This window comes from Hyperolius riggenbachi, chromosome 12 (genome assembly GCF_040937935.1).
Source record: "Hyperolius riggenbachi isolate aHypRig1 chromosome 12, aHypRig1.pri, whole genome shotgun sequence".
Lineage (NCBI taxonomy): Eukaryota > Metazoa > Chordata > Amphibia > Anura > Hyperoliidae > Hyperolius > Hyperolius riggenbachi.
The window spans coordinates 222,695,373-222,713,440 of NC_090657.1; the positions used below are offsets into that span (position 1 = coordinate 222,695,373).

General features: G+C 48.4%; 1 protein-coding gene across 1 annotated transcript in view; it reads left to right on the forward strand.

Moving 5' to 3' along the window:
* The first annotated feature begins 326 nt into the window (after nucleotides 1–326).
* LOC137540765 (beta-1,4-galactosyltransferase 5-like) overlaps nucleotides 327–18,068 on the forward strand; it is a 30,284-nt gene continuing 12,542 nt past the window's right edge. Inside the window, exons 1-5 of the mRNA XM_068261915.1 lie at nucleotides 327–432; nucleotides 5,314–5,448; nucleotides 8,286–8,399; nucleotides 10,643–10,764; nucleotides 11,475–11,591. Coding sequence (XP_068118016.1) covers nucleotides 327–432; nucleotides 5,314–5,448; nucleotides 8,286–8,399; nucleotides 10,643–10,764; nucleotides 11,475–11,591 — 594 coding nt within the window. The remainder of the gene's footprint in view (nucleotides 433–5,313; nucleotides 5,449–8,285; nucleotides 8,400–10,642; nucleotides 10,765–11,474; nucleotides 11,592–18,068) is intronic.

Below are 18,068 nucleotides of genomic sequence, written 5' to 3' on the forward strand. Positions count from 1 at the left end.
ATATACCTGGAGACATGTTATCTGAGGTGCTAGCCCCTCCTTAAGATACCTGTCATCTGTGGAACATCTCCCTCCTCATTAAATAAACATGTCCTCCTGACAGAGCCATCACACATCACTTCATCAGCATAAGAAGACTGTTTATTCCTGGTCAGTGGACTCTCTCCGGTCGTTCTCCATCAAGGCTTGGTTGGTGAGATCTGCTCATTGTTCTGGTCTGTGGAAAACATGTGACTATTCCTTAGAGCCTCCTTCTGACACCCCAAACTCTTGGAACTGGAAACTCTTCATTAGTTTTAAAGCTGCGAAGATTCTGTCAGCTATCGATGGGGAAGATGAATCGGCTGCCAAAGCGCTCCATCCTGGCGGTTCTCTTCCTCTTCTCCCTCTCGTCCTCCTTCCTCTATTTCATCTATGCTGCCCCAGGCACAGGTAAGAGATGTGCTGCCTCCAGCATGTTGTTTGCATGACTAAATATACTTTTGTTAGTTTATAACTATTAATGTACTGGAAGGATTTCATGGGTCAGAAAATAGTATATAGTCAGGGCCGGATTACCGACCAGGCAACAAAAGCAGTCGCTTGGGGCCCCATTCAGAGTCAAAGGGGCCCCATCAGCACATAAACCAGCCCTTGCCATCCTGTCAGCGGTGGCTGGACGGTATAATGGTTAAAGGGACTCTGAGCAGTGCAGTAACTATGGAAAGATGCATATCATTTTAAAGCTCTCTTTCTCCTCTTTCCAATGATATATAAACGGCTGCTCTATGCCTTTTAGTTTTCGATATTTTCGCGATCGAAATCGTGGCCACAGGACGACTTTTCTCCAAAGTCAGCGGTGGCTGGATGGTATAATGGTTAAAGGGACTCTGAGCAGTGCAGTAACTATGGAAAGATTCATATCATTTTAAAGCTCTCTTTCTCCTCTTTCCAATGATATATAAACGGCTGCTCTATGCCTTTTAGTTTTCTATATTTTCGCGATCGAAATCGTGGCCACAGGACGACTTTTCTCCAAAGTCAGCGGTGGCTGGATGGTATAATGGTTAAAGGGACTCTGAGCAGTGCAGTAACTATGGAAAGATGCATATCATTTTAAAGCTCTTTTTCTCCTCATTCCAATGATATATAAACGGCTGCTCTATGCCTTTTAGTTTTTGATATTTTCGCGATCGAAGTCACGGCCACAAGATGACTTTTCTCCAAAGTTGGCAGCTCGATTCAGCACAATGCAATGAAATATAAGGAACCCAGGGGGATATAATTACAAACATCATGCTGGTAGGTGTGAGGATGTAATGAATTAGTTGTGGGTATGCTTAAAGTCATATCCACAGACACTGCTTGGAGTCCCTTTAAGGGCTCTGCAGCTGACACAGGAGACCAGGGTTCGAATCTCAGCTCTGCCTGTTCAGTAAGCCAGCACCTATTCAGTAGGAGACCGTAGGCAAGTCTCTCTAACACTGCTACTGCCTATAGGGCGCATCCTAGTGGCTGCAGCTCTGGCGCTTTGAGTCCACCAGGAGAAAAGCGCGATATAAATGTTATTTGTCTTGTCTTGTCAAATGATGCCGTGCGCTGCTGATTGTCTTCAGAGCCAGGCTCTCCTCCTAGGTCCCCCTCCTGCTACTGTGCGCTCTGCCGCTGCCCACTCCATCCTCCCTTCCCACAGAGAACCACAGCTGCAGCAAGAATGATAGCAACAGATGGCAAACGCTCACTCACCTATCCATGATCCAAGCGATAGAGATCCCGTCATCTGAAACCCATCTGTCTCTTCTACAGTGCAGCCGCTCGCTCTGAACTTCCTGATTCTCAGATCAGACAGGAAGTAGGAAGTAGTAATAGTAGTAGTAACAGAGCGGCAGCACTCTAGAGGAGACAGATGGGCTCCGGATGACGGGACCTCTATTGCTTGGATCGCAATAGGTGAATGTGATTCATCTGGTGCTGTCAATCTCCCCCACTGCGGCTGCCTTCTCTGCTGGACTATCGTATTCACTGGGATGGAGGCTGCATTGTGGCTGTCTAGTTTGGGAGGAAATTGGTTGTTCGGTGGTGGGAGTGGTTATGTAATTCTGTCTGGGGAATGGCTTCCGGTTTGGCGGTGTCCAGAGCTTTCTGCTATTGCCAGGCTGGAGATGCAGGGGGAAAGTGCTGCTGCTGTGATATCTGGCACCCTCTTCACAGGGGTGCCCCAGCCCCTGAGTGCAAATGTCCCAGCCATTCATCTCTCACTCTGCATTTTGCCGCTGCTATTCCCTGCATTGTGCACCCACAGAGGAAAGCGGGCTGTTGCCCATAGCAACCAGTAGCTCGGCTGCCCGGTGTGTGCGGCATATTGCTGTGCAGCTGCATCTTCTGATTCTATTACGACATGATGGGGGGGCCCAAATCAGTTACTTTGCTTAGGGCCCCATTTAGCCTTAATCCGGCTCTGTATATAGTAGTAAAGAAAAGATGTAGGCAGGTCCACTTGTCAGAGTTTTCATGAAAACAATAAGAGCTACAAGCCATTCTCAGCCTTCTCAGCTAAGAATGAGGGGTGTACATCAAAGAATAGGAGCCACTAACTAAGGTGGCCGCACCCCATACAATTTTTTTAAATATTTTTTTCAATTCACGAATTGCAATCAATTTTCTGACTGATAGTAGCATTTAAAAAAATCTGACCAATGTACCACACACATATGTTCAATTTTTGCCCAATTATGAAAAAAAAAATATTGAAAATTCAGAAAAAAATTGCTTGGATCTGTACATCAAAGAATTGACAATCTACCCTACATCATTCAATTTTCATAAAAATCGGAAAAATCTACTACTCCCGATCTTCTTTTATGAAATAAAAACAGGAAATTCAATTATATTTTCTTGAACAAATGAGAAAAAAAGCGTTCTAATTTTTGCAACAACCGATGATTTTTATTGAATTGCTGTAAAATTGGATCCTTTTATTCTATGGTGTCTGCTGTCTGGCCATCCAAGTCTTCTCAGCCATGAGTCATGGTGGTCACATGGTGGTCACATGTTGTGGTGGTCACACTTCTTGTGGGCGGAGGAGACATGCTGGCCAGTGGTCACACTTGTTATGGTTGGAGGAGTCACGTGGCCAGTGGCCACATTTGTTATGGGTGTGTGCTCGGGAAGGGGGGGGGTTATGGTGGTCACAATTATTATTGGTGGAGGAGGTTATGGTGGTCACACTTGTCATGGTTGAGGTAGTCATGGTGGCCATATTTGTTATTGGTGTGTGTGTGGGGGGGGGGGGAGTCATGGTGGATACACTTGTTGCGGTTGGGGTAGTCATGGTGGCCATATTTGTTATTGGTGTGGGGGGGGGGGGGAGTCATGGTGGATACACCTGTCATGGTTGAGGTAGTCATGGTGGCCATATTTGTTATTGGTGTGTGTGTGTGGGGGGGAGTCATGGTGGATACACCTGTCATGGTTGGGGTAGTCATGGTGGCCATATTTGTTATTGGTGTGTGTGGGGGGGGGGAGTCATGGTGGATACACCTGTCATGGTTGAGGTAGTCATGGTGGCCATATTTGTTATTGGTGTGTGTGGGGGGGGGGAGTCATGGTGGATACACTTGTTGCGGTTGGGGTAGTCATGGTGGCCATATTTGTTATTGGTGTGTGTGGGGGGGGGGGGAGTCATGGTGGATACACCTGTCATGGTTGGGGTAGTCATGGTGGCCATATTTGTTATTGGTGTGTGTGGGGGGGGGGGGAGTCATGGTGGATACACCTGTCATGGTTGAGGTAGTCATGGTGGCCATATTTGTTATTGGTGTGTGTGGGGGGGGGGAGTCATGGTGGATACACTTGTTGCGGTTGGGGTAGTCATGGTGGCCATATTTGTTATTGGTGTGTGTGGGGGGGGGGGAGTCATGGTGGATACACCTGTCATGGTTGGGGTAGTCATGGTGGCCATATTTGTTATTGGTGTGTGTGTGGGGGGGGGGGAGTCATGGTGGATACACCTGTCATGGTTGAGGTAGTCATGGTGGCCATATTTGTTATTGGTGTGTGTGGGGGGGGGGGAGTCATGGTGGATACACTTGTTGCGGTTGGGGTAGTCATGGTGGCCATATTTGTTATTGGTGTGTGTGGGGGGGGGGGAGTCATGGTGGATACACCTGTCATGGTTGAGGTAGTCATGGTGGCCATATTTGTTATTGGTGTGTGTGGGGGGGGGGAGTCATGGTGGATACACTTGTTGCGGTTGGGGTAGTCATGGTGGCCACATTAGCTATGGTTGTGGGAGTCATATGGCCACACATGTTAAGGGCATGTTTGTGTGTGTTGGGGGTAGGGAGTCATGGTAGCCACACTTGGTATGGTTGGGTAGTGTAACAGTGGCCACAGCTGTCTATTAGTCAGCTGCCATTTGGTCTCAGAAGTGGACCTACTGGGCCTAACATAGTATGCAGCAACCTCCTGCACAACACGCACGTTTGCACCTCAAGTGTCCAACCTGCTAAGGACCTGGATCCAGGGGCGTAACAATAGACCCTGCAAGGGATGCAGCCACAGGAGGGCCCAGAAGCCACAGGGGGCCCCATCCTGAGAAACTAACAACAAAGGGCAAGGAGGGAAAAAAAACTTTCTACTCTCTGCATAATTGTTCTAATGACTGCATCTGCTCAGCCACTGATAAGGAATCATAGATAGTTTTGCAGACAAAGATTTGCAGGTTTGTTTTGGCGGGAGGGGGCCCCACCCAAATTTTTGCAGGTGGGCCCAGTGATTACTGGTTACGCCCTTGATCATTTCATTGGAGCGCCAGCTACACCAGGCACCGGTATAGGCCGCAATGTAATTTGATGACTAGACTATGGTGCGCTGGAGGCTTTACCTAGCCTGGCTTTACCAGAAAGTGAGTGGCTAATGGAGGTGGGGTTCAGCTATCAGAGGTCAAGCTCTGGATATCGGGGAGGTGAACAGCTAATGGACGTTGGCCTCCGATACCTGGGTGAGGTGGGTTAGTTAGCTAGAGGACAGGTTAGGAGAAGGATAAAGGTGATGGGGAGAGAAGGTTAGGGGTAGTTGATAGTAAAGTATCCGTAATGCAATATACTCCGCTGTGCAGGGAACGTTATTGTTTCGTGCGTAATCAGCAATCGGATTGTGTGTTAAGATTGTGTGTGTTGCGTTCTTCTGCTGCAGATGACAGAATTACAGCAACGTTAGTTATGATCTCATGAATAGTGTATGTCCTCTGCATACTGCTATGTCTCTGTGCAGCGTCAGGATAGTCACGTTATTGCATGGTATTACACGTGTCTCCATGTTGTGTCTCTGCAGTGAATACTTACCTCTTCATGATGCGAGCACAAAGCATTCTTATCCGGGACAACATGCGCTCTATAGGGGCTGAGGTCTACGAGCAGCTAGTGCGCAGCGCCTACCCCCGGAGAAGTAATAAGACTAACCACACAGGTAGGTACCCCAGAGGCAAATCACCGATTGAATTACAGTACTGCTATTATACTACAGATCCAACAGAGCAGCCAGTCATAGCATGAAGGTAACCACCAAAGGGCAACATAGGAGTAAATATTGAGACTCTTATGAAGACTGAAGCCTAGAGCAACCAGTCATGCCAGATAACCACCAGAGGGCAGCATAGGAATAGAAATGGAAACTTTCCTATGAAGGGTGACGGTGACACCTTTAGTAACGTCATATTATGTAGATAACCACCAGAGGGCAGCATAGGATTAGAAAAGGGGACTTTCTTATGGAGGGTGAACAAAAGTTTGCTTTCTTAAAACATAGAATTTGCGATAATTCAGGTTGGAGTGAGCTCCGAGATGTCTCCCAGAGCACCACTGCTGAATATATGCAAATTAACCATTGTTGCCCTTAGAAGCTAAACTAGAGTGACCAGACGTCCCGGATTCGGGGTCCGCTGTCCCAGGCAGCATGAGGTCCCGGGAAACGTCCCGCTTTTAGCTGCGGGACGTCCCGGCCTCAGGACTCTGGCCACTGTAACTGCATGAACTGGCAGCGGCATCTATAGAGGCTGTGCCAGTTCATTACCCGCCGCCCCGCTCCAACCTCCTTAGTCTTCCGGTGTTCCGACACCGGCAGGCGAGCAGGGTACGGTAAGATGGCTGCCGAAGCTCTGTACTGGAGACAATTTGTATCTCCAGCACAGGGCTTCGGGCGCCATTTTGCCGTAGCCCTGCTCTGCCTGTCAGCGCGGGAGACTGTAGGAGGAGGAGCAAGACGGTCCCAGGAGCAGCGCGCCAGAGGCCGGCCAGGAGCGAGAGGAGACTTCTGCCAGGTGAGTAAATTCTTTTTTTTCCCACGTGAAATCTGCTCCCATTGCGTTCATTTTGTGCTGTAATGTGCCCACATTGCGTTTATTTTGTGCTGAAATGTGCCCCCATTGCGTTTATTTTGTGCTGAAAGGTGCCCCCATTGCGTTTATTTTGTGCTGAAATGTTGCTCATTGCGTTTATTTTGTGCTATAATGTGCCCACATTGTGTTTATTTTGTGCTGAAATGTGCCCACATTGCATTTATTTTCTGGTGTCCGGGGTAACTGTTGCTGCATTTATTATTTAATGGTCATAGTTGGCTATATTTGCTGCTTTGGGGTTACGGTATACTATTAAATAGCATCACACAGTTTCTGCACACCCATGATGCGAATCCGCGTTTCACCACATCATGGCGTAAACACTGCTTTCTTATGCCTCGTTGTTACATCATTACGTTAGCTCCGCCCATAGAATGTCATGGCCATGCCCATATTTCGGCGCGGCGAGCTGCGCGCGCCGCAGCCCCCAGTTTTTCGGCGCAGCGCGCATCCCCTCGTTTTTCGCTGTGCGCGCCGCCCCCCCCCCCCCCCCCCCCCCCCCCCCCCCCCCCCCCCCAGGTTGTCCCAGGTTGAACAGACAAAAATCTGGCCACTCTAGCTAAACACACCTCCACATCCGATGCAATGCAATGATGTGTCAGCTTGTTCATTTGTACAGAACCATAATAATCCAACATGCATACAGACTGTTTCGTATTGGTTGATCCTCATCACTGCATGGCATGGATTAATTTGGCTCTATGCAGTAGGGCTTGTAACACCCAGAGGTACAGACTAACCAGGCGGGTGTCATTACGGCGTCCTTGCGCTGATTACCATAACAACCCACGTATACGTGGTAGCAAGCCCAATATGCGCCCACAGCAGCGAACTCACCCTGAGCCGCCATGTACCATCGTCATGGTTATGTGGTGCACACAAACTCCCTCCTGCATACACAATCAGGCAGAGGAGAGTAAGGGAGGAAATGACACCAGGATCGGCTTCAAAATAGCCACACCTAAAATGGGAAATGCTAAGAAGCATTTTCTCTTTTTTTTTCTGTAGAAAAATCACTAAAATCAAAATGTGGACAGTGCAGTACAAATGTTATGTAAATAGAGCAAGTATTTATTTACTTATATATATGGGGGGTGGGATTTCTGAGATAGTATGGCTGATAGCTCCTCTTTAAAGGGATGAGAAGGCAACCCTGCGCATGCACGAGGTCAGCCTCACGTGGGGGCAGTACGGATCCACTCGTCTTCAGAGGTACTCTGGGATGCGATTACCTTGAAAGGCTGTCCGAGGAGGGTCGAAGAGGGAATCGTAGAACTTTGCCAGTGATGGCGCTGGGCACGGGGCACAGAGAGGACCAGGAAGGCTCTATAGAGCGTTCCCTCTACATAGGCAAGTATGTCACCTTTCTGTTTACCCCACTTCAGGTTCACTTTAAGGTGAATGTGGCTCAAACCTGAAGCCACACTTTGCCATGCGGTGAATTGTGTTGGAGGCGTTGCCGCTTTCCTTTTCTCCATCCAGTGAAGTGTTCCTAAATATCATGGCAAGAAGGTCGACCACAAGGAACCCGTCCTTCCAATGCTATGGATAGCTGCTCCTGTCTAGCTGCGTGTTTCACTGCAGCAGAACATGGAATCTCATAACCAGGGAAGTATCTGGTACAACGATTTGTGGTAGTATTCTAAGTTCCAGGTTCCACTTTCCACATGGGGCCTGTATGGTTTTCCCAGGCCCTCCTGAGCTTCCTCCAGATACTCTGGTTTTAGAATTTGTGAGGAAACCAAAGTATCGAGTTAAGTTTCCTGAAACTTGTTCCTGCAGTTTGGCAAATACGATAGATTGTGAGGACCAGATACTGACACCGCCAAATGCATAATAATGATGATATTTAATGATGGAAACAATATCGATGGTATATAATCACGTGTCTTTTTCTGTCTTCCATCAGAACATCCCGTGTATGTCAGCCTGAATGATTCCCATAGTAGGACCACAACGTTCCTTCCAGAAGACTTCAGCTATCCCGTGTACGGGGCGTGTCCAGAGCGACTCCCATCAATGAGTAAGAGATTCTGGAAGCCTCAGGTCTTCTGCTGAACCCAACCTCTCGTGTTGTACCCCTATTAACCCCCTCACATCCATAGGTTACCCCGTACCATCCTGACAAGTCTGACACTTCACCTGTGTGGCTACTCAAACAGCAATAACTTTTTCATTACTTATAACATCCAAACATATATATATTTGTTTTTTTTTCCTTCAGGACAATCTAGGCCTTCTTTTTGGTAATATTTTTTCCAAGAATTCTTTAAAGCAACACTATCGTGAAAATTGTAAAATTTAAAATACATGTGATCACATACAAATATGAACTGCATTTCTTCCAGAGTAAAATGAGCCATAAATTACTTTTCTCCTATGTTGCTGTCACTTACAGTAAGTAGTAGAAATCTGGTAGAACAGACAGGTTTTGGACTAACCCATCTCTTCATGGGGGATTCTCAGGGTTTTGTTTATTTTCAAAAGCACTTAGTAAATGGCAGTTGCTCCATCCAACTGCCCAAAAAATGTGCAGCGAGTAAGGAGGTTGGCCAGCATCATTGTATAAATTCTTTTCAGGGACTGTCTTTATAAAGAATAAAAGCCTTGCTGAGAGTCCTACATGAAGAGATGGACTAGTCCAAAACCTGTCGATTCTGTCAGATTTCTACTACCTACTGTAAGTGACAGCAACATAGGAGAAAAGTAATTTATGGCTCATTTTACTCTGGGAAAAATGTACTTCTTGTTTGTAAGTGTTTACATGTATTTTAAATTCTACGATTTCATGCCTTACCACGGATTGAGCTCACTGAGGTCCGAAGGGTTATCTCTGTACGGATGCATCGCTAGGCAACAGCAAAGCAACTTATCTGTAGACGGGCATAACTACCATGTATGCCCCCCCCCCCCCTGCAAAAATAAAAAAATAAAAATACATGGGGCCCCCTAGGTCCATGGCCCCCCCACAAGGCACCAGGCAGGCAGCCAGTAAACAAACGTCCCTGCCCGCCCTCCTGCCACTGATCACTCATTGGTCATGTGATAGCGAGCCGTTGAATGGCAGCAGAGACTCGCTTCCTGTTCCAGTGCTACAGTGATGCGCGGAGATCTGCAGCGCTGGAAGCAGGTGAATGTAACGCTCCTGCGCTACTCTGCATGGTGGGAGGAGCCCCCAAAGCCCTGGTGCCCCCCTGCAATTGCTATGCCTGTGTCTGTAGAACATTGGGTGCCGGAACTGTCGCCCTAGCCATCGCAACCAATCGCTACCGGGGGCACTCATTAAAGGTGTGTTAACATATATAGCTATTACAGGGGCTACAAAGGGGTTAATGGGCAAGGTAGGCGTTAAAACTGAAAAACCAGTTTACTGCGACCTTGTTACATTAATTTTTTTAAAGAAAACATGTACAAAATTTTTTGCCTAACTGTATTGAATGGGGTCGGTGGCTTTCATTGGTGGACGTAGATTCTATGCAATGGAAACACAGCTGAGGACTTTTTTGAACATGGAAACTACATCCAAAAATTGGAACCAGTTAAAGGATACCCAAAGTGACGTGTGACATGATGAGATAGACATGGGTGTGTACAGTGCCTAGTGCACAAATAACTTTTTCTGGGAGAGCTGGCAGGCACTCGACTCGAGTTAAATTGAAATTGGCAGGTTACTGTGCTTGGACACTTTAATGGGTAACCTGCCAATTTCAGTTTAACCCCAGTGCCTGCCAGCTCTCCCAGAAATTGTGTACCACTTTTTGTCTTTTTGGTATTGAGCACCGGATATGTCTATCTCTGGAGAGGAGAGTCCTCCCGAAGACCTACACATCACTGACCAGCCGACCAACAAGCATGGTGATCACGTCACTGCGGGGAGGTCTGATCTTACCATTCTTTTCACCAATACTGGAGGATCTAGCAGTTCTAATTACTCTGTGGGCGCCAAGGTGCTACAACAGAATCTGGGGAGACTGTGCGAAAGAGGGGTGGGGTTTTTTTGGACCGTCACCACTTTAGAGAGGTACAAGGGAGAGCAGCTGGTGGCCAGAGGAAATGATCAGGCGCGAGATCGGACATGTCGGAAATTATCTATCGAGCCATCTAAATGGCTCAAAATCTAACCGTGTATTCCCAGCATTAGGGTGACATTCCCCATAGAGAAATCGTATCTGTTATTCTACAGAGACCTGTGATAAGAAAGGATAGCTGGCATAGAACAATCATGGCTTGATTTCTCATACCTTCTCTCCATTTGCCACAATGCAGGAGGACCCATAGAGGTCAACATGAGTGAAGTCCAGATGGAGAACCTTCCCCACCTCCTTGCTGTAGACTCCATCAGACTTGGTGGACATTGGAAGCCCCGTGACTGCATCCCCCGCTGGAAGGTAAGGAGTCATCGGCCAATCTTTGTATGCCTGCTATTATCAGTCGTGGGATAAAGTAGCTGTTTATGGATTATTAGTTTCATACTGACTAGGCCCGGGTAGAGCCGGATCATCCCCAAGGCAACGTAGACAGGTGTCTAGGGCGTGGAGAAAGCCTAGGGGCCTGGTTCATGCTAGCCCTCAACAAATCTTACCCCAAAAAAATTTTTTACATGGATTTCATGGTTTCCTTTTATTTTGTTTATTAATTCTGTTTTAATTCATGAGTATGATGAGGTTCTAAACTGCACGAAATTTAATTTAAAAAAAAATGTAAAAATGTTTGGTGTTCTAAAACTTCTAAATTGTAGTACTTGTTACTCTCTGGGCTCAAAGGACTCTTGAAGTGAGAAGGACATGGAGGCTGTCATGTTTATTTCCAGTTACACAATACCAGTTGCCTGGCAGCCCTGCTGATCTCTTGGGCTGCAGTAGTGTCTGAATCACACACCTGAAACAAGCACGCAGCTAATCCAGTCACGCGTCAGTCACCTGATCTGCTGCATGCTTGTTCAGGGGCTATGGCTAAATGTATTAGAGGCAGAGGATCAGCAGGACAGCCAGGCAATCGGCATTGTATAAAGGTTAATAAACATGGCATCCTCCATCTCCCGCTCACTTATAGCGAGTGCTGTTCATGTAACATGCAGATTTTGTTTACGTCTGTTTAGGTGGCCATACTTATTCCATTCCGGAACCGCCACGAGCATCTTCCTGTCCTCCTCAGACACCTCATCCCTTTCCTGCAGAGGCAGCGGCTACAGTTTGCCTTCTACGTCATTGAACAGGTAAGAGGACCTGTCAAAAAATGCAGTGAATAGTGATGAGCACAGATTTCTCATAGACGTAATTTTGCATTCTAATTCGCAATTACCATGCAAAATCGTAATGTGAACTTTTGGAAAAAATCGTAGTTAATTTCATCAGTAATTGTAATTTTGTGTATATATTTGCATAATGTTCACATAATTTTGTGCTGGTGAATAGCAAGGCCCCCTACATGCTATTGCCACCAAAATTGTTACATAGAATAGTGGATACAAAAAAATCAAAAAAATAATTTTTCAAAAAGACCTAATAGTTTTTGAGAAAACTGATTTTGAAAAAGCAAAAGAAAAATGTTTTTTTAACTGTCGTTTTTCTGTGTTTAAAAAAACATTTTTCTTTGCATTTTTCAAATCGACTTTTCTCTAAAACTACAAGGTCTTTTTGAAAAATGATTTTTTGACTTGTACCCACTATATTTTGGGGAGAATAGCAGGTATGGGGGACTGTGCTATTCACTGCTAAATTCAGCACAATTACTCGAAAATTCCTGGATAATGTACACAACATTACGAATGAATATAAGAAATCAATTGAATTTACAAATCGTAATTACGTATAGGCATGATTGTGACAATAGACCTGAAATTCCACGTAATCATAATTAGCTGATTACATTCATCACTAGCAGTGATCAAAGGCTCATTCCAGTTCCATGCATCAGTTATAGCAAGTTACAGCAACCGCTCCTCCTCCTGAGATAGTACAGCTCTGGCCCAATGACCCCTGCAGTATATAGAAAGAATGGTGGGAAGGTGTGGCCTGAAGTGGACAGGGCCACGTGTGCCACATATGATCTGCCACAACCCCAGTGACCCCTGTAGTATATAGGAGGAATGGTGGGAGGGTACTGGGTGTGGCCTGAAGTGGACAGGGCCACGTGTGCCACATATGATCTGCCACAACCCCAGTGACCCCTGTAGTATATAGGAGGAATGGTGGGAGGGTACTGGGTGTGGCCTGAAGTGGACAGGGCCACGTGTGCCACATATGATCTGCCACAACCCCAGTGACCCCTGTAGTATATAAGAGGAATGGTGGGAGGGTACTGGGTGTGGCCTGAAGTGGACAGGGCCACGTGTGCCACATATGATCTGCCACAACCCCAGTGACCCCTGTAGTATATAGGAGGAATGGTGGGAGGGTACTGGGTGTGGCCTGAAGTGGACAGGGCCACGTGTGCCACATATGATCTGCCACAACCCCAGTGACCCCTGTAGTATATAGGAGGAATGGTGGGAGGGTACTGGGTGTGGCCTGAAGTGGACAGGGCCACGTGTGCCACATATGATCTGCCACAACCCCAGTGACCCCTGTAGTATATAAGAGGAATGGTGGGAGGGTACTGGGTGTGGCCTGAAGTGGACAGGGCCACGTGTGCCACATATGATCTGCCACAACCCCAGTGACCCCTGTAGTATATAGGAGGAATGGTGGGAGGGTACTGGGTGTGGCCTGAAGTGGACAGGGCCACGTGTGCCACATATGATCTGCCACAACCCCAGTGACCCCTGTATATATAGTATAGTATATAGGAGGAATGGTGGGAGGGTACTGGGTGTGGCCTGAAGTGGACAGGGCCACGTGTGCCACATATGATCTGCCACAACCCCAGTGACCCCTGTAGTATATAAGAGGAATGGTGGGAGGGTACTGGGTGTGGCCTGAAGTGGACAGGGCCACGTGTGCCACATATGATCTGCCACAATCCCAGTGACCCCTGTATATATAGTATAGTATATAGGAGGAATTATGGGAGGGTGCTGGGTGTGGCCTGAAGTGGACAGGGCTACGTGTGCCACATATGATCTGCCACAACCCCAGTGACCCCTGTAGTATATAGGAGGAATGGTGGGAGGGTACTGGGTGTGGCCTGAAGTGGACAGGGCCACGTGTGCCACATATGATCTGCCACAACCCCAGTGACCCCTGTAGTATATAGGAGGAATGGTGGGAGGGTACTGGGTGTGGCCTGAAGTGGACAGGGCCACGTGTGCCACATATGATCTGCCACAACCCCAGTGACCCCTGTAGTATATAAGAGGAATGGTGGGAGGGTACTGGGTGTGGCCTGAAGTGGACAGGGCCACGTGTGCCACATATGATCTGCCACAACCCCAGTGACCCCTGTATATATAGTATAGTATATAGGAGGAATTATGGGAGGGTGCTGGGTGTGGCCTGATGTGGACAGGGCTACGTGTGCCACATATGATCTGCCACAACCCCAGTGACCCCTGTAGTATATAGGAGGAATGGTGGGAGGGTGCTGGGTGTGGCCTGAAGTGGACAGGGCCACGTGTGCCACATATGATCTGCCACAACCCCAGTGACACCTGTAGTATATAGGAGGAATGGTGGGAGGGTGCTGGGTGTGGCCTGAAGTGGACAGGGCCACGTGTGCCACATATGATCTGCCACAACCCCAGTGACCCCTGTAGTATAGAGGAGGAATTATGGGAGGGTACTGGGTGTGGCCTGAAGTGGACAGGGCCACGTGTGCCACATATGATCTGCCACAACCCCAGTGACCCCTGTAGTATATAGGAGGAATGGTGGGAGGGTGCTGGGTGTGGCCTGAAGTGGACAGGGCCACGTGTGCCACATATGATCTGCCACAACCCCAGTGACCCCTGTAGTATATAGGAGGAATGGTGGGAGGGTGCTGGGTGTGGCCTGAAGTGGACAGGGCCACGTGTGCCACATATGATCTGCCACAACCCCAGTGACCCCTGTAGTATATAGGAGGAATGGTGGGAGGGTGCTGGGTGTGGCCTGAAGTGGACAGGGCCACGTGTGCCACATATGATCTGCCACAACCCCAGTGACCCCTGTAGTATATAGGAGGAATGGTGGGAGGGTGCTGGGTGTGGCCTGAAGTGGACAGGGCCACGTGTGCCACATATGATCTGCCACAACCCCAGTGACCCCTGTAGAATATAGGAGGAATGGTGGGAGGGTGCTGGGTGTGGCCTGAAGTGGACAGGGCCACGTGTGCCACATATGATCTGCCACAACCCCAGTGACCCCTGTAGTATATAGGAGGAATGGTGGGAGGGTACTGGGTGTGGCCTGAAGTGGACAGGGCCACGTGTGCCACATATGATCTGCCACAACCCCAGTGACCCCTGTAGTATATAAGAGGAATGGTGGGAGGGTACTGGGTGTGGCCTGAAGTGGACAGGGCCACGTGTGCCACATATGATCTGCCACAACCCCAGTGACCCCTGTATATATAGTATAGTATATAGGAGGAATTATGGGAGGGTGCTGGGTGTGGCCTGATGTGGACAGGGCTACGTGTGCCACATATGATCTGCCACAACCCCAGTGACCCCTGTATATATAGTATAGTATATAGGAGGAATTATGGGAGGGTGCTGGGTGTGGCCTGATGTGGACAGGGCTACGTGTGCCACATATGATCTGCCACAACCCCAGTGACCCCTGTAGTATATAGGAGGAATGGTGGGAGGGTGCTGGGTGTGGCCTGAAGTGGACAGGGCCACGTGTGCCACATATGATCTGCCACAACCCCAGTGACCCCTGTAGTATAGAGGAGGAATTATGGGAGGGTGCTGGGTGTGGCCTGATGTGGACAGGGCTACGTGTGCCACATATGATCTGCCACAACCCCAGTGACCCCTGTAGTATATAGGAGGAATGGTGGGAGGGTGCTGGGTGTGGCCTGAAGTGGACAGGGCCACGTGTGCCACATATGATCTGCCACAACCCCAGTGACCCCTGTAGTATATAGGAGGAATGGTGGGAGGGTGCTGGGTGTGGCCTGAAGTGGACAGGGCCACGTGTGCCACATATGATCTGCCACAACCCCAGTGACCCCTGTAGTATAGAGGAGGAATTATGGGAGGGTACTGGGTGTGGCCTGAAGTGGACAGGGCCACGTGTGCCACATATGATCTGCCACAACCCCAGTGACCCCTGTAGTATATAGGAGGAATGGTGGGAGGGTGCTGGGTGTGGCCTGAAGTGGACAGGGCCACGTGTGCCACATATGATCTGCCACAACCCCAGTGACCCCTGTAGTATATAGGAGGAATGGTGGGAGGGTGCTGGGTGTGGCCTGAAGTGGACAGGGCCACGTGTGCCACATATGATCTGCCACAACCCCAGTGACCCCTGTAGTATATAGGAGGAATGGTGGGAGGGTGCTGGGTGTGGCCTGAAGTGGACAGGGCCACGTGTGCCACATATGATCTGCCACAACCCCAGTGACCCCTGTAGTATAGAGGAGGAATTATGGGAGGGTGCTGGGTGTGGCCTGATGTGGACAGGGCTACGTGTGCCACATATGATCTGCCACAACCCCAGTGACCCCTGTAGTATATAGGAGGAATGGTGGGAGGGTGCTGGGTGTGGCCTGAAGTGGACAGGGCCACGTGTGCCACATATGATCTGCCACAACCCCAGTGACCCCTGTAGTATAGAGGAGGAATTATGGGAGGGTGCTGGGTGTGGCCTGATGTGGACAGGGCTACGTGTGCCACATATGATCTGCCACAACCCCAGTGACCCCTGTAGTATATAGGAGGAATGGTGGGAGGGTGCTGGGTGTGGCCTGAAGTGGACAGGGCCACGTGTGCCACATATGATCTGCCACAACCCCAGTGACCCCTGTAGTATATAGGAGGAATGGTGGGAGGGTGCTGGGTGTGGCCTGAAGTGGACAGGGCCACGTGTGCCACATATGATCTGCCACAACCCCAGTGACCCCTGTAGTATAGAGGAGGAATTATGGGAGGGTACTGGGTGTGGCCTGAAGTGGACAGGGCCACGTGTGCCACATATGATCTGCCACAACCCCAGTGACCCCTGTAGTATATAGGAGGAATGGTGGGAGGGTGCTGGGTGTGGCCTGAAGTGGACAGGGCCACGTGTGCCACATATGATCTGCCACAACCCCAGTGACCCCTGTAGTATATAGGAGGAATGGTGGGAGGGTGCTGGGTGTGGCCTGAAGTGGACAGGGCCACGTGTGCCACATATGATCTGCCACAACCCCAGTGACCCCTGTAGTATATAGGAGGAATGGTGGGAGGGTGCTGGGTGTGGCCTGAAGTGGACAGGGCCACGTGTGCCACATATGATCTGCCACAACCCCAGTGACCCCTGTAGTGGTGCAGTTACCTCTATACTCTCCGTTTTCCAGGTCTCCCTATAGGTTTCCTCAGATTCTAGTACCCCCCATACTATGTTGTATTTATCACACATTATATTAATAATAAGTTAGAATATTTATTGTATTAATAATATTGCTTTATAAATACAATAAATAATAATAATCCTTGTGTCCCCCAGCTTTCTGGTGCCCTCAGAGAGGATGCCCCCCACTTTCTACTGTTTGACCATTGGCAGTTTGGTACTGCTCAGTAGAAAACGAGATTGGGGGAGCCTCACTGACTATTAGGCTGGGTGGGCTGCTCTGTGGCTGATACAGATTGGGGTCCACATGTGGCTGGGCGCATAGATGGCTTGTGCCCCATACTGCTGACAGGACTGTACCATTCATAGCAACAAGCAGTGGCGTAGCAAATAGCAATAGGGGGTATAGAGGTGGTGACTGCCCCGGGGCTCTTGAACCTGAGGGGCCCCAAAAGACCCTCCCTCAACCACAGTATTAGCTCTCTATTGGTCATGTGCTGGTAATAATCACTTATACAGGTGCTTTGAATAGTAGTGATCATTAACAAGCTGTTCCCCATCCCCTTCTGACACTGTAGCTGCCATTAGCAGCTTTTGCTGCGCCGTATCAATTGTCATGTATAGAGTGCTTGGGGGGGCCCAATGTAAAACTTGCACTGGGGCCCACAGCTCCTTAGCTACCCCACTGGCAACAGGCAAATTCTACTGACATGCAGATATTAACAGGTATTTATTATTACCACCTCAAATATATCAATGACATGCAAATAATATCAACAACGGCAGAGATCAATGACAGTCAAATATCAGCGACATGCATATTAAACCAATTACAGGCAGATATCAGTGATATACAAAAGTTCCAGCACTAGGCAAACATTGCCAAAACCAGGTAAATAGCAATGATGCACATATATCAATAATGGCAATAACAACAGATAACAACCCTATTATGCTACATGTGTATGTGAATGGAGAACTAAAAGTATGCACACTGCCCACTGGTGGCCATGTTGCTGAACTACAGATGAGCTACACACAGCACATTGCAAGTATCTGCTCTCAGACTCAAATCAGATAGAAAATGTAGCAGTAAATCCAGCCAGGTGCTTCTTCTGACTATCTCTTTTGTCAATGGTTCCCAATACCGGGGTGCCCAAAAGTCTGTGAACGCTTTAAAAATCTCTAATTTTTTATATGAATAATCAGAAAGAGACCTTTTATTGGCTAACTTAAAAGAAAAATAGTAAGCTTTTGGCTAATAAGCCTTCTTCAGG